Genomic DNA, 13,597 nt, shown 5'->3' on the forward strand with positions numbered 1-13,597 from the left:
GAAAATATAGTCAAAACAAAATAAACAGACAAAAGATAAAGTTGGGAATACACAGTGATATGTCAAGAAAAAAATTTTTTTTTCCCTTTTTGTCTTTTTTCGTGACCGGCAACGGATCGCAACCCTCAGTGTTGCTCCCGCACCTCGCTCAGCCAGTGAGCGGCCGGTCTGTATGTGGGATCCGAACCCTCGGCGGGAGCACAGCCGCGCTCCCAAGCGGTGCACTGTAGCAGTGCGCCACCGGGCCGGCCCCAAGAAAAATTTTTTAATGTGAGACTAAGTAATCAATTTCCTTGTTCCTATAATCACTATCACCTTCTCTTAATATTAAAGCAAAACTGTACAAATGACTATATGATATAAAAATGTAGGGATTTTCCTGTGAATCAGCTTACACTTGGGCTCAATAGTATATGCAACATGTGTGAGGAAATGAAATTCCTTTCCTCTCTTCCCTATGGTCATGGGCATACTCCCATAAGTAATAATCCAGAAGAACGGAATTGGTCTCTCCATTAGGCTTTTTACCCTTTTTTCCAATAAGCTCTAGAAGACAATCCCGGATCAGCTCAACACACCAAGGTGAGCACCCTCTTATTTCCACCTCTTGCTTATCCCGATATGAGAGCATTTCTCCTTTGAGAAGCATCTTCTGTAGTTCATCATAGTATTTTAGGGCTCCAAGGTAAACAAGAACCTGAGGTAATCCATAGTCAGCAAACATGGTAATACTGGAGATGTCCTTAAAGCAGCCATCCCCTTTCCGTTCTAATAAGCTCCATGTGTCTGCCACAAGGATTTGGGCTCATTTGTAAAAAGAAATTCTTTTCCCCTCAAACTGAGTCACATGTCTGTAAGAAGGGAAACTTTCCACGACCAGGTGCATTAACTTCTGCGCACTTTTTTCACTTTTTCAGACGCAATTAAGAAAAGAGCCCCCAAACTTCTCCAACAGAATTTTCCCTGTTGAGTTGAGAATCCGATGTCTCTCTTCTGTCAAAGGCATGGAAACGTCTGTGTCAGAACGGAGGATATGCCGAACCTGATCCAGGGTCACTGTTCCATAGTAGGAGGCACTAGTTATTGGTATCCAGTTTCTGAGACTGGGGAGTCCAGAGTCCCTCTGGCAGCGACAGTGACCCAGGGGTCTGCAAGATGGTGGAGCAAAGAGAACAGAGAGAGCGTCACATCGTTTCTGATACTAGAGGTATAAATTGGGTAAAGACTTCCAAAGAGGTCTAATGCGTTAGAATGAATTAGATTATATTAGTTCTTTTTGCAAATTTGCCTCCATGAAAAGTGCATTATCCCAACGTTGACTTCATTTGTAAGCATTGTGCTTGTACATAAAAATGCTGAAACTTTCTCAATAAATGAAGAGATGTATACCTCTTTGTACACCTGCATTTGTGAAAGATAAAATTTCTCAAGATCTCTGATCTTTGGGCGACTGCATATGTGGTGGTGACCCACCGAGGTTTTTGATCTTTCTCGTCAAAAGACTTAAGTTTGTCCACCACAGTATTTCAGATCACCACTGTTACAAAGCCGGGTGCACACAATTACCAACCATAGTTATATGTGTTTATACATTTCCTGACCTATTTCTTTATGAATACAGTTCATTTGCTCATAATTGTTGTATCCATGCAATGGCCGTTAGTATACCTGAGTGTTTATGCTTACAAAAGTATATGTTAGTATTGCCTATTTTATTGTTTAAAGTGGCCTGTTAAGTGTTCTGTTGTGTTTTTTTATGTTTCTCAAATAAATCCCCATTTATTTACATTTATTTAAAATGTAAATAAATGTCTTTTAAAGAATTAAAAATTTTTTCAGAATTATATTTTCAGGATTTCGATCTTTTGGGATTTCAACATTTGGGATTATGGTGCTCAGGATTGTGTCTTTGGGATTATGACTGGCACTGGTAAGAAACTGCCCTTGGATTCTTGGTTTTCCTTTTTTGTTATTTGTTTGTGTGTATGGGAAGACGGGGGAGGGACTTGACCTAGAATCACAGGTGCCCAGGATCGCAGGATTGCTGACCACCCAGGGAAGGGCTCTTAATCCATTTTCTGCTTCTGGTACTTTTTCAGGAGAGTGGCATTGTCAGAAGACCACTAGCCCTATTATAGGAGCTAATTATACACCTTTACTAATATTAGAATACTCAACCAGATGGTCACAAAATGTAAGTGAAAAAAATTTAAAGAAATGCAAACACCTAACCACCATTTGCATCTCTCTCACCAACGTCCAGTCATCCATGAGTGGTTTACTATTTCTTGGTTTCATGTCAGGCTTGAGTAAACACAAGTTTCAGGTTCAAAATCTTTCTTGGACTTGGACACCACTGCTGCTGCCACCGCAGCCATGTTCTTCTGCAGTTTTGAGACATTTTAATGCTTTACTGGGTGTCAAAACTCCCAATTCTTTTCTATGTCTCTAACCCCAGCAGAAGAGATTCTTTCTTTTTTTTGGTGGGGAAGGGCAGAGCTGGCTGGTATGTGGATCCAAACCCATGACCTTGGGATTATAAAGCTGTGCTCTAACCAACTGAGCTAACTGGCCAGCCTGAAATTCTTAATATAATTTTCTGCAATTCTGAAGGAACAGGAATAATAACAGATATTTACAGGAGGCTTTAGACATTGCAATGTCTTCATATACATTATTTTTAGCATCCCTGTAGTGGGGAGGACAGGGAAAGATGCTGTGTTTATTTTACAGATGCAGAGATTGAGCCTCCAAGAAGTAAAGGCACCCAAGGTCACGGACTGAGTGGTGGCATCCAGACTTGTATGGGGTTCCTGGATCCTGTGTTCATGGGCTCATACCTGTCCACTTGCTGCATGCTCACAGCCTCTCTGGAAGCCTTCTGGATTTCTCCTTTAGCCCTTTCCACCTCCTGCTGGAGGCAGCCAGGGAATAGTCCTGTAGCAAAGAAGGTTCCTTCCTCCCCTGACCATCTCTGCCCTGAACACTGTTCTTAAAGAATGATGTCTGTCTGCTCCACACACAATTCCAGCCTCCTAATGCTTTTTACAGCTTTTCTGGCAGAGTAGATTTTCCTTCAAAGGGCTCATAACAGAAAAATCCATCTAGGTTCAGAAATCAGTTTCTTTAGAGCCATTTAGTTATCAAATCACATAATCATGGCTGGTCCTTGAGGTGTGTCCCCGTTCCCCAAATGCAGGATTCTCCATTTTTTCTTCCAGTCTTTGCTGATACATTTCAACAAATGGGGTGCCTCTCCTTTTATTGTTGGAAAGCTGAACTGGTAAAATGTCTTTCATCTGCTCATAGATAGGTTGCTTTTCTTAATAAAATTTTTTTCTAAATTATTCTTTTTGTTAATAAAAGCAATTCATATTTAGTAGAGAAGAAAATAAAAACATGAAAAGTAGGGGGAAAATAATCTCTAGTTATTTTGCTTGTTTACTTTAACCTCTAGTTATCTAGTTATTTCACCCAGAAATGACCATTTTTGACATTTTGTTTTTTAAATTCATATACAAGGGTGCTTCAAAAAGTTCAAGGATAGGTTCATATTATCTTTAATTCTACTTTCCACAAACTTTTCAAAGTACCCTTGTATATGTGTGAATATGTATTTATACATTACTTGCAACTGATATGTTAAATAATTTTTCCAGAACAATTGCTTTTACAGAATAACAGAATTTACATTTAAAAGGAATCTGGAGGCAAACCCTTTCTTCCTGGTTTGAGTATTTCTCTCATATGGACCTTGACTGGGGCTGCCCAAACACTGCTTGCATCCTCTAGGGACTCGGAGCCCAGTTTGCACCAAAACCATCCATTCCAGTGTTGGAAAACTCTCACCTCCTTTTTTCCTCCTGAAATGACAGAACAATCTACCCCCTTTGGACTTTACTTCTCACATTGAATGTCCCTAGTTTCTGTGATTATTCCTTGCTTGAAGGAGTTTTCTTTTCTTTTTCTTTTTTTTAAAGATGACCGGTAAGGGGATCTTAACCCTTGGCTTGGTGTTGTCAGCACCACGCTCAGCCAGTGAGCTAACCGGCCATCCCTATGTGGGATCCGAACCCGGGGCCTTGGTGTTATCAGCACCGCACTCTCCCGAGTGAGCCACAGGCCGGCCTGAGTTATAGGAATTCTTTATGTATTCTGGTTACTAGTCTCTTATCTGAAGGAGTTTTCAAAGCCTCTCATGATGCTAGTCATCTTCCCCTGGGGTTTGTCCACTCAACATACTGCCTCCAGACCCTGAAATGAAGTTCCAAGTGTGGCCTTTCAGAGGTGAGACCATTACTTCCCTGACCTGGGACACTTGACTTCCATTAACGCCGTCCAGGATGGCACTGGGTATATTTTTAGCAGCTACTGCTCTTTATTAAGTCAACTTTTCGATTGGTCTTAAAAAGCTATCTCAGGGGGCTGGCCAGTTAGGTCACTTGGTTAGAGCACAGTGTTATAACACCAAGGTCAAGAATTTGGATCCCTGTACTGGTCAGCTGCCAAGGGAAAAAAAAAAAAAAAAGGTCATCACAGTCAGCATTAATTGAAGAGAGATAACGTCAGCCCAAATGCTGCCTTTTCAAATCCAAAATCTATTTTGGGGAGTGGCAAGGGAGGCTTATGTTGGTTTTATGCTTGCATACATGTGTGTGTATGTGTGCCCGTGTGTGTGTGTGCCCGTGTGTGTGTGTGTGTGTGTGTGAGCTTACCACCTCTCAAACATAATGCGCACAAATTTGCATCTTTATTCTTATTATAGTTATTGTTACTGTCATGGCTGTTTCTGTTGGTTGAGGACCTGCTGTGCATTTGACATTAATTCCTTCATTTCACAGAGCCTCATGATTATTATTGTTTTACACATGAGGAGAGGAAAGCAGAGCAATTGGACAACTTGCTCAACGTCACACACCAGTAAGACATAGAGTCCTAATCTAAACTCAGGTGACTCTGGCCCAAAGCCTGTGCTCTACTCCTATTTTGCATTGCCTCTGAAAAGTGCGATTCACTGACCAACAGTCAAGTCCAGAGTGAAACTCGCTAGGCTCAGCTTGTGGTGGGGCAGGTGGATTGGAACCTCTATGTGATGCCATGGGAAATGGCACAGAGGTGTCTGAGTCCTTCAGATTAAAGGTAGTGAAACAGAGGGAGGACTCTCCAGAGCTCTCTGTACTACATTGAATCTCACACCTTGAGAAAAAAATCTTAGGTGCTATTCTGGTTCAAACTTATCCTTTTCATTATACTTTCAGAATACATATTATTATTATTATTATTTTTTTTTGTCTTTTGTCTTTTTCCGTGTCCGGCAACAGATCGCAACCCTCAGTGTTGCCCCCGTACCGGACCGGGGACCGGCAACGGGATTGCAACCCTCGGTGTTGCTCCCACGCCTCGCTCAGCCAGTGAGCGGGAACCGGTCTGTATGTGGGATCCGAACCCTCGGGCGGGAGCGCCGCCGCGCTTCTCAAGCAGCGCACTTATCCAGTGCGCCACCGGGTCGGCCTTTTTTTTTTTTGTCTTTTTGTCTTTTTCCGTGTCCGGCAACGGATTGCAACCCTCAGTGTTGCCCCCGTACCAGACCGGGGACCGGCAATGGGATTGCAACCCTCGGTGTCGCTCCCGCGCCTCGCTCAGCCAGTGAGCGGGAACCGGTCTGTATGTGGGATCCGAACCCTTGGGCGGGAGTGCCGCCGCGCTTCTCAAGCGGCGCACTTATCCAGTGCGCCACCGGGCCGGCCCAGAATACATATTATTAAAAGCATATAACATCATTAACAGCTTTAAATATTTAAAGATACTATTATTTCATCTACTAAAAGTTTTAGCTGGCAAAAAAAAGATATATATATATATACATATATAGCAGTGGATTGAATTATGTCCCCCCAAAACTCACTAAAGCTTGAATTGTGCCCCCCAAATAGTATGTATTAGAAACTTAGCTCCCACTGTGACTGTTAAGAGGGTGGGAAATCCTATTATGGTAACTGAAAGGTGGAGTCTTGAAGAGGTGATTGGATTGTAGAACCATGCAGTAGTGAATGGATTAAAAATGATGGTCAGGGGTGTGGTTCTGAGGGCTTTAAAAGAAGAGAAGAGTCTGTCTGTCTCTGCTCTCTTTGCTCTGCCATTTCACAATGTGATACCCTGTGTCACTGCCGCCACCACCTAGACCCTCACCAGATGTGTTCCCTGGACTTTGGACTTCCTAGCCTCCAAAATTGTAAGCAATAAATTTCATTTTCTTTATAAATCACCCAGTTCTTTGTATTTTGTTATAAGCAACAGAAACGGACTAATATGTGTACATAATCATTTCACTGAAAATCCCACTAACAACATTGCAACTTTTTTTTATTCCTTTCATGTTTGTGTGAATTTGTATGTTTATACTGGGAAGTCCAGGGAAGTAGCGGAGAACATGTCAGAGTTGTCCCACTCAAGGCAAAGGAGGTTGGGGTACTCATCCACAATTCATTGGTTGAGGGTTGCTCCTAAAGGTATTAACTCCCTGGTATTTGGGCCCACCCTGAAGCAGATGAGCACCCAGGCTGAGAAAGCCTTTATGTAGAAAGTTGCAGGTGCTTTCAGTTAAGAAGCCATTACTAGGAATGGCAAGTGCAAAGGACTGTGGTCAAGCCATGAGAGCATCTGCTACAGGTGGTGAAATGTCGTGAAGGGTTGAAGGAAGTGAAGGAGTGAATCAAATGGACTTCTGGGGGAAGAATGTTTCAGGCATAGGGAAGAGCCATTGCAAAGGCCCTGAGGCAGGAGCTGCCTGGCATGTTTGAGGAGCAGTAAGGAAGCCCATGTGGCTGGAATAGAGTGAGCAAGAGTGACAGTAGAGGAGATGGGAGTAGAGAAGTCATGGAGGCAAGATTATATAGGGCCCTGTGGGCTGTTTTAAGAGCTTCAGTATCACTCTGAGAGAAATAAGGAGCCACTAAAAGCTTGAGAAGAGGGACTGACCAGTCAGCTCAGTTGGTTAGAGCATAGTGCTGATAACACCAGGGTCTGGGGTTCAATTCCGTGTACTAGCCAGCCGTCAAAAAAAAAAAAAAGTTTGAGAAGAGGTGTGATATGATCTAACGTATTTCAAAAGGATCACCCAGGCTGCTGTTCTGGAAATAGACTATAAGATAGCAAGGGAGGGACTGGGAGAAGACAGGAAGCTGTCGTAATATCCAGACAAGAGATAATCGTGGCTTAGATCAGAGTAGGGGCAGTAGAAGTGGCGAGATGTGGTCAGATTTTGAATATAGTGAGAAGGTAAAGCCTGCTGAATTTTTTGACAGATTCAATGTGGGAGTGTGAGAGAGAGGAGTGAGTACAAGAATTTTAGCCTGAGAAATTGGGCTGAGATAAGGCAGGCTGTGGGAAGAGCATGTTTAGCAGACAATTAGGCATTCAGTATTGAACGTGTTGATTTGTAGATGTCTATTAGTCATTCAAGTGGAGATATCAAGTTAGCAGTCAGCTATACAGGTCTGTAGTTCAGGAGTATGGTCTAGGCTGGATATATAAAATTGGGAGTCAGCAAATAGATGATGTTTAAAGCCCTGAAGCCGAATGAGATCATCAAGAGAGTGATCTCCCCTGTTATCCCCTTCTGGATCTGCGATTAAATGTATACTGGATCTTCTCATTCTGTCTACCATTTCTCTTATCCATGCTTTCAGTTTTCCTACTCTTCATCCTTCTATGCTGCATTCTAGGCAATGTCCTCAGATCCAGCTTCCAGGTCACTAATCCTCTCTTTCATTCTTTCTAATCTGTCATTTTAATATTTAGGACTTTTTCTTATCCTAGTTCTTCTTTTCAAAAAATCTGCACTCTATTTTGGTAGACTTTCTCATTTGATTCATACTTTGTCTCTATTTAAAACATACATACATGCATACACATACACACACAATGTTGTTTAATCTTTATCTAATAATTTATCTGAAGTTCTTATAAGTCTGATCCTGCTTTCATTGTGCCTCCACCATGGTAGGTTGTGTGTTTGTGTGTGTGTAATCATTGGAGCTCATGTTTACTAGTTTGTCAGTGGGAATGCTGTGTGGCTGGGTAAAGGGCATGAACAGTAGATTTTAAAATTTCACTTCTACTACCTGTTTCAGGATATCATCAGCCTGGGGCTAATTTTTACACTAGTTTCCCAGCCTGGTGGTTCCTGGACCACACAGTGTAAATTTGAATCCCAAACTTGTACATGGTTGTAAATTCTCACAGAACCTGTACCCCTCATCCCTGAGGAAAGTTTCCTTACTATTTCTCCATGCCAGAGGGGGAACTTTTTCTGGCTCACCTCTTCACCAAGGATAAAGCCTTCAGGGTGCCATCTTCATGCAGAGTTCCATTTCCAACTTCCTATGTAGAATGGGCCAAAGTCTTATTTCTCACACTTGAGTGGACATGAACACTCAAGACCAATAATCCACTTGCACACCTTCTCCCAGTTCCTAGCAGCTACAGCCAGTTCACACACTGACCACTCTGGTTTTCAGTTTACCCTTTGTCTCCAGCTCCTGGCAGTTCCCTTTCTTTCCTGCAAATTTAACTTTGCATTTAAAAGAATGTTATACTTTAGCCAGCATCTCTGTTTCTAGCAGAAATGTTTTCAGGTTACCTCATCTGTCACACTGATAGAATTGCAAGTCCCTTCAGGAGTGATTTGGATGGTCAGATTAATTTTCTGGAAGGACAGGCCAGAACTGCTCTCATTTTAAGCCTCTTCTTATTTTGAGATAACAATCTGCCTTTCAGCTACCCTTTGGGAAAACTTTTGCTCCTACTCATTCAGGCCACATTTTAAGATGACACAAATCAAACACGCTTGCTTCTCTTCCACCTGGCAGCCCCACCTGGGCCTCTCTCACATTTCTCTTCCTCTTTAAGTGAGAAGACCTGTTTCCTTCTATCTTTCCTTATATAAAGTGGTCCCAGAGCTGGACACTACCCACTCATTTGGATTTTCTTTTCCCTGGCAGTTTCCCGTGACAGGGCTGCCAGAAGAGAGAGAGAAAGAGAGAGAGAGAGAGAGAGAGAGAGAGAACCTCTTCTCCCACTGTTGGCCCCAATCACACCAACATCAAGGACTTCCTGAGTGTGTCAGCTGGAGAGAGCACTCACACGATACAAGGCCAAGGCCCCAACCCACAAGAACAGAAGTAGGTGTGAGAGGAAAGATTCCAAGGAAGCCCTGAACTTTTCACTCAGTGGAGACTGGGTTCCCCAATCCAGGGGTGCATCAGTCAGCCATGAAGCCCCCAGAGGGCCTAAATTCATTCTCTGAGCAGAGTAGTAACTCTTTCCCTTTGGTACCACCACCAAGGGCACAGCCACAGCCCAGGAACTTGACTAAAGTATTGACTTCACTTCCCTGCTTAACCCTGACAGTGTGATCCTTGTTTCTATCCAGGGTAAACTGGCCACTTTCACTTGTGCTTATCTGCAGCCTACACATTAAGAGAGATCGTGACACCTTGCCCACAGACATGCTGGGTAGGGAAGTCTGTGGAGTCCTGGTAACACACAGAGGGCATGTCCCCCAGAAACTGCTCACTCATTTCCTGGCACACAGACCCTGCTCTGCCTCATCCCTTTTTAGGTCTAGTGGCTACAACTGGTCCTCTCCTGATTGCCAAAAAAAGAGGGCCTCCTTCCGCCTTCATTGGCTTGGGAACACAAAAAGGATGCTCTGAGAGAACTTATGGTCTGAGGAATCTGTGAGAAGCAGAGCTCTTCAGACCAACCTACCCCTAGGATATCCATCCTGGAAAGGAAAGAGGCTGACCCGTGGGACAAAGGCCAGCCAGGAGGAGCCTGGCTGAGCTACTTTTTTGTTTTCCTACTCAAGACTCAGTTCTGACCCCATCTGACACAGGGAAGACTTCTTTTCAGACAAAAAATAAAACAAAGTTCTTAGATGAGCACTACAAATCCAAACTAGAAAGTTATTTTATCCTGTCCCTGCATATAAGATAGTGAATTAAAACAGTGCTCTGTAGAGATGAGGAAGGGTGTCCTTGGGAAGATGTTCCTCCTAGCAGGCAGGCCATTGTGCTCTGGCTGGGTCCCAGCCTTGGAACAGAGTGGTTGGAGCTCTGGGCACATGGCTTGGCAGCTCCACTAGAGCGGGTTGGAGTTTCTGGTCTTGTCCTTCAAGGCACTGGTGACGATATTCTATTTTCTATGTGCCTGCTGGAGGCCCGTCATGGTTTTCAAGTAATTGTGCTAGACACAGAAAATGGGAGAAAACAGGAATTGATTAAGAGACTTAGCAGAGACTCAGAAGCCATGCCACTCACATTCACCCTATCATACTTCCTGCAAACATCAGTTTCCAGACAAGGATTCCCTCTGCCTAGTCCCAATTCTATGAGAAATAACACTCTAGTCAAACCCTTTCATCTTTTCTTTTTTTTTTTTTTTTTTTGTCTTTTCTGAGACAGGCCGCACCGCGCTCAGCCAGTGAGCGCACCGGCCATGCCTATATAGGATCCGAACCCACGAAGGGAGCGCCGCTGCGCACCCAAGCGCTGCACTCTCCCGAGTGCACCACAGGGCTGGCCCCGAACCCTTTCATCTTAAAGAGTGTGTAAAATTGTTTTAAAATGGTTTGGTACGGGCCGGCCCGGTGGCGCACTCAGTAGAGTGCAGCGCTTGGGAGTATGGCGGCGCTCCCGCCGAGGGTTTGGATTCCATATGGAGACCGGTCGGCTCACTGGTTGAGCGTGGTGTGGGCGCAACACTGAGGGTTGCGATCCCGTTGCCGGTCGCGGTATGGGCGCGACACCGAGGGTTGTGATTCCATTACCGGTCACGAAAAAAGACAAAAAGGAAAAAATAAATAAATAAAAATAAAATAAAATAAAATAAAATGGTTTGGTAGGCATGTTTAAAAGGAGGCATGCGCATTTCAAGGACCTACTTGAAAGTTTCTGACAGGGAATAGATTCAAAAATAAAAGAAGAGAGTTTTATCTCCAGAGGAGTAGGGGTCTTGGTACTTTTTTTTTTTTTTTTTTTTAAAGATGACCAGTAAGGGGATCTTAACCCTTGACTTGGTGTAGTCAGCGCCACACTCTCCTGAGTAAGCCACGGACCAGCCCTGGGGTCTTGGTACTTTGAGAGGCCCTCCCTCTGCAACTGCAGTCAACTAGATGTTCACAAATTCTACCCTTTTAGTGCATTGCTGGGCTCTTACAGAGCAGATGGGAAAGTGAGCTGAAACAGAAACAGGAGGCAGTAAGCAAGCAAATGCTCAAACTAGCTTCCAATATGGAGATAAATCCTAGATTCCCCACAAGGTGGGGCACTGAACCTGAAGTTCCCACATTAAGCTGGAATTCCTGAAGGGGAGTTAAAATGGTCCTGAGTGGGTAATGCCCCATGACTGACTGCAAAAAGCAAGTACAAACCCTTTCAGGAGGAAAGTAGTTTCAATTTATGTGCTCGGGACTCCTAGAGCTTAAGTTCAATCAAACCTGAGCTCATGATTTAAACACACACAAATGCACAAAGATAAAAGCCACTATGAGAGAGACTCAGCAAAATAGGAAACAGATTTGAACTTGAAAAATCTAATCCTATATATTTCTATTTTTTTTTTTTTTTTTCAAAAGATGACCGGTAAGGGGATCTTAACCCTCGACTTGGTGTTGTCAGCACCACGCTCAGCCAGTGAGCGAACCGGCCATCCCTATATGGGATCCGAACCCATGGCCTTGGTGTTATCAGCACCGCACTCTACCGAGTGAGCCACAGGCCGGCCCCTAATCCTGTATATTTCATATATAAAAATATATGTGAAAGGTTTAAATAACTATAAGATGGAATCGAAAGAGCATGGAGGGCTGGCTGGTTGGTCAGAGCACAGTGTTACAACATTATAACACCAAGGTCAAGGGTATGAATCCTGGTATCAGCCAACTGCCAACAACAACAACAAAAAAAAGGGAGCATGGAATAATTCAAGTTCAACATCTGCGTAAAAAGTTTGTGCATGGCCATGTCTTAAACATTAAAAACGGCCAATGCAGAGAGTATAGGACTGAAAAAAAAAGAAAGAAAGAAAGAAAGAAAGAAAATGCAGAATTCCTCTGTCTAATGATTTAGAATTTAAATTTTTGTCTGAGACTTTGCAAGAATTAGAGAAAATGCAAGGTTTGCCTGGGATGTCAAGAGAGAAATTCAAATCATTCAAATTCAAACCATGCAAATGACTTTGGTTCACCTTTTCTATGATCTTGAAGTAACTTATGCTAGTTAATGCAAGTTTAAAATAGCTTGCAATAAACACTAAAACTTTCAAAGCTCTTTCTACAAAGCCAAAGATTTTTTTTCGTCTTATTCAAAATACAGGATAACCTTACAACCAACTGATCAAAATTAGCCTCACAAATAATAGGACAAAGCAATATCAAGTGCCTTCTGTGATCATGTACCAAGAAAAACATAACATCACTTCTGTGGTTTTCCTGCAAAAAACGAATGACATATTTATTTATTTACTTATTTATTTTTGGTAGTTGGCCAGTATGAGGATGTGAACCGGTGATTTTGGTGTTACCAGCACCACACCACAACTTATATTTAAATCACAAGAAAATTTAGACAAACCCAAACTGAGAAATATTCTACCAAACACTGGCCTGTATTCCTGTTTAAAAATATCAAAATCATGCTCTCTCTGCTTCCACCATCTTGCAATGTGAGACCCCTGGTTCACTGTTGCCATCACCAGATGGACTTTGGACTTCCCAGCCTCAGAAACTGTCACTGTCACAACAAATAATTTAAAAAGGCATTCAGCACTCCATTTCTGGAAAATAATAAAAGCACTCACCTTTCTTATGTTTTAAAAAAACCAAAAGCGGACTTCCGGTCAAGATGGCAGAATAGACGGTCCCTAGCATCACTTTCTCCCACAAATCAACTGATTTAAACTATAAAAACATAACATCAAGTGCATATAGAATGGGGAGACATCCAGCAGGGGAGGCAGAAGCTCCACGGAGACCACATGCCCTGCGGGGCCGCCATCACACGATCTGGCAGATAGGCTTCACCACCGCCACCCAGCTCCATTCCCAGCCCAGCCCAGTGTGCACAGAGTGGGGAGACGTCCGGCAGGGGAAGCGGAGGCTCCCCAGAAACCACACACCCTGTGGGGCCACCACTGCGTGATCCAGCAGATAGGCTTCACCGCCGCCACCCGGCTCCATCCCAAGCCCAGCCTAGCACGCACAGAGCAGGGAGACATCCTGCAGGGGAAGGGGAAGCTCTGCAGAGACCACATGCTCTGTGGTACCTTGGCGCATCCCAGCAGCCCGGGCCAGAGCGCACAGAACAGGAAGAAGTCCAGCACGGGAGGTGGAAGCTCAGCAGAGACCACACACCCTGCGGTACAGCCCCGTGATCCAGCAGTCCGGCAGAGTCCATGCTGACCAGAGAGGTGGCTCCCCGGAGAGGCCCAAGACCCGAGGCAACCACACATGCAAGGCATTAGTGGCCAAATAAGCAGTCACTGAGGTAGCCATACCAAATAGGCAACCACAGCAACATCTTAGTCAGTCAATAGT

At 43.7% G+C, this 13,597-nt stretch overlaps 1 protein-coding gene and 1 pseudogene across 4 annotated transcripts in view; both read right to left on the minus strand.

Annotated features, from left to right (window-relative positions):
• Positions 1–233: 233 nt before the first annotated feature.
• Positions 234–1,176, minus strand: LOC103590019 (annotated as a pseudogene).
• An 8,775-nt stretch (positions 1,177–9,951) lies between these two features.
• The window catches only part of KIF9 (kinesin family member 9), a 59,186-nt gene continuing 55,540 nt past the window's right edge, over positions 9,952–13,597 (minus strand). For 3 of the 4 annotated variants that reach the window (XM_008572135.1, XM_008572134.1, XM_008572133.1), the window contains one exon: positions 9,952–10,248. In XM_008572135.1, coding sequence (XP_008570357.1) covers positions 10,198–10,248 — 51 coding nt within the window. In that variant the 3' untranslated portion in view covers positions 9,952–10,197. The remainder of the gene's footprint in view (positions 10,249–13,597) is intronic. The other variant, XM_008572136.1, reaches the window with a different exon arrangement.

Source organism: Galeopterus variegatus, unplaced genomic scaffold, assembly GCF_000696425.1.
Source record: "Galeopterus variegatus unplaced genomic scaffold, G_variegatus-3.0.2 Scaffold757, whole genome shotgun sequence".
NCBI classification, from domain to species: domain Eukaryota; kingdom Metazoa; phylum Chordata; class Mammalia; order Dermoptera; family Cynocephalidae; genus Galeopterus; species Galeopterus variegatus.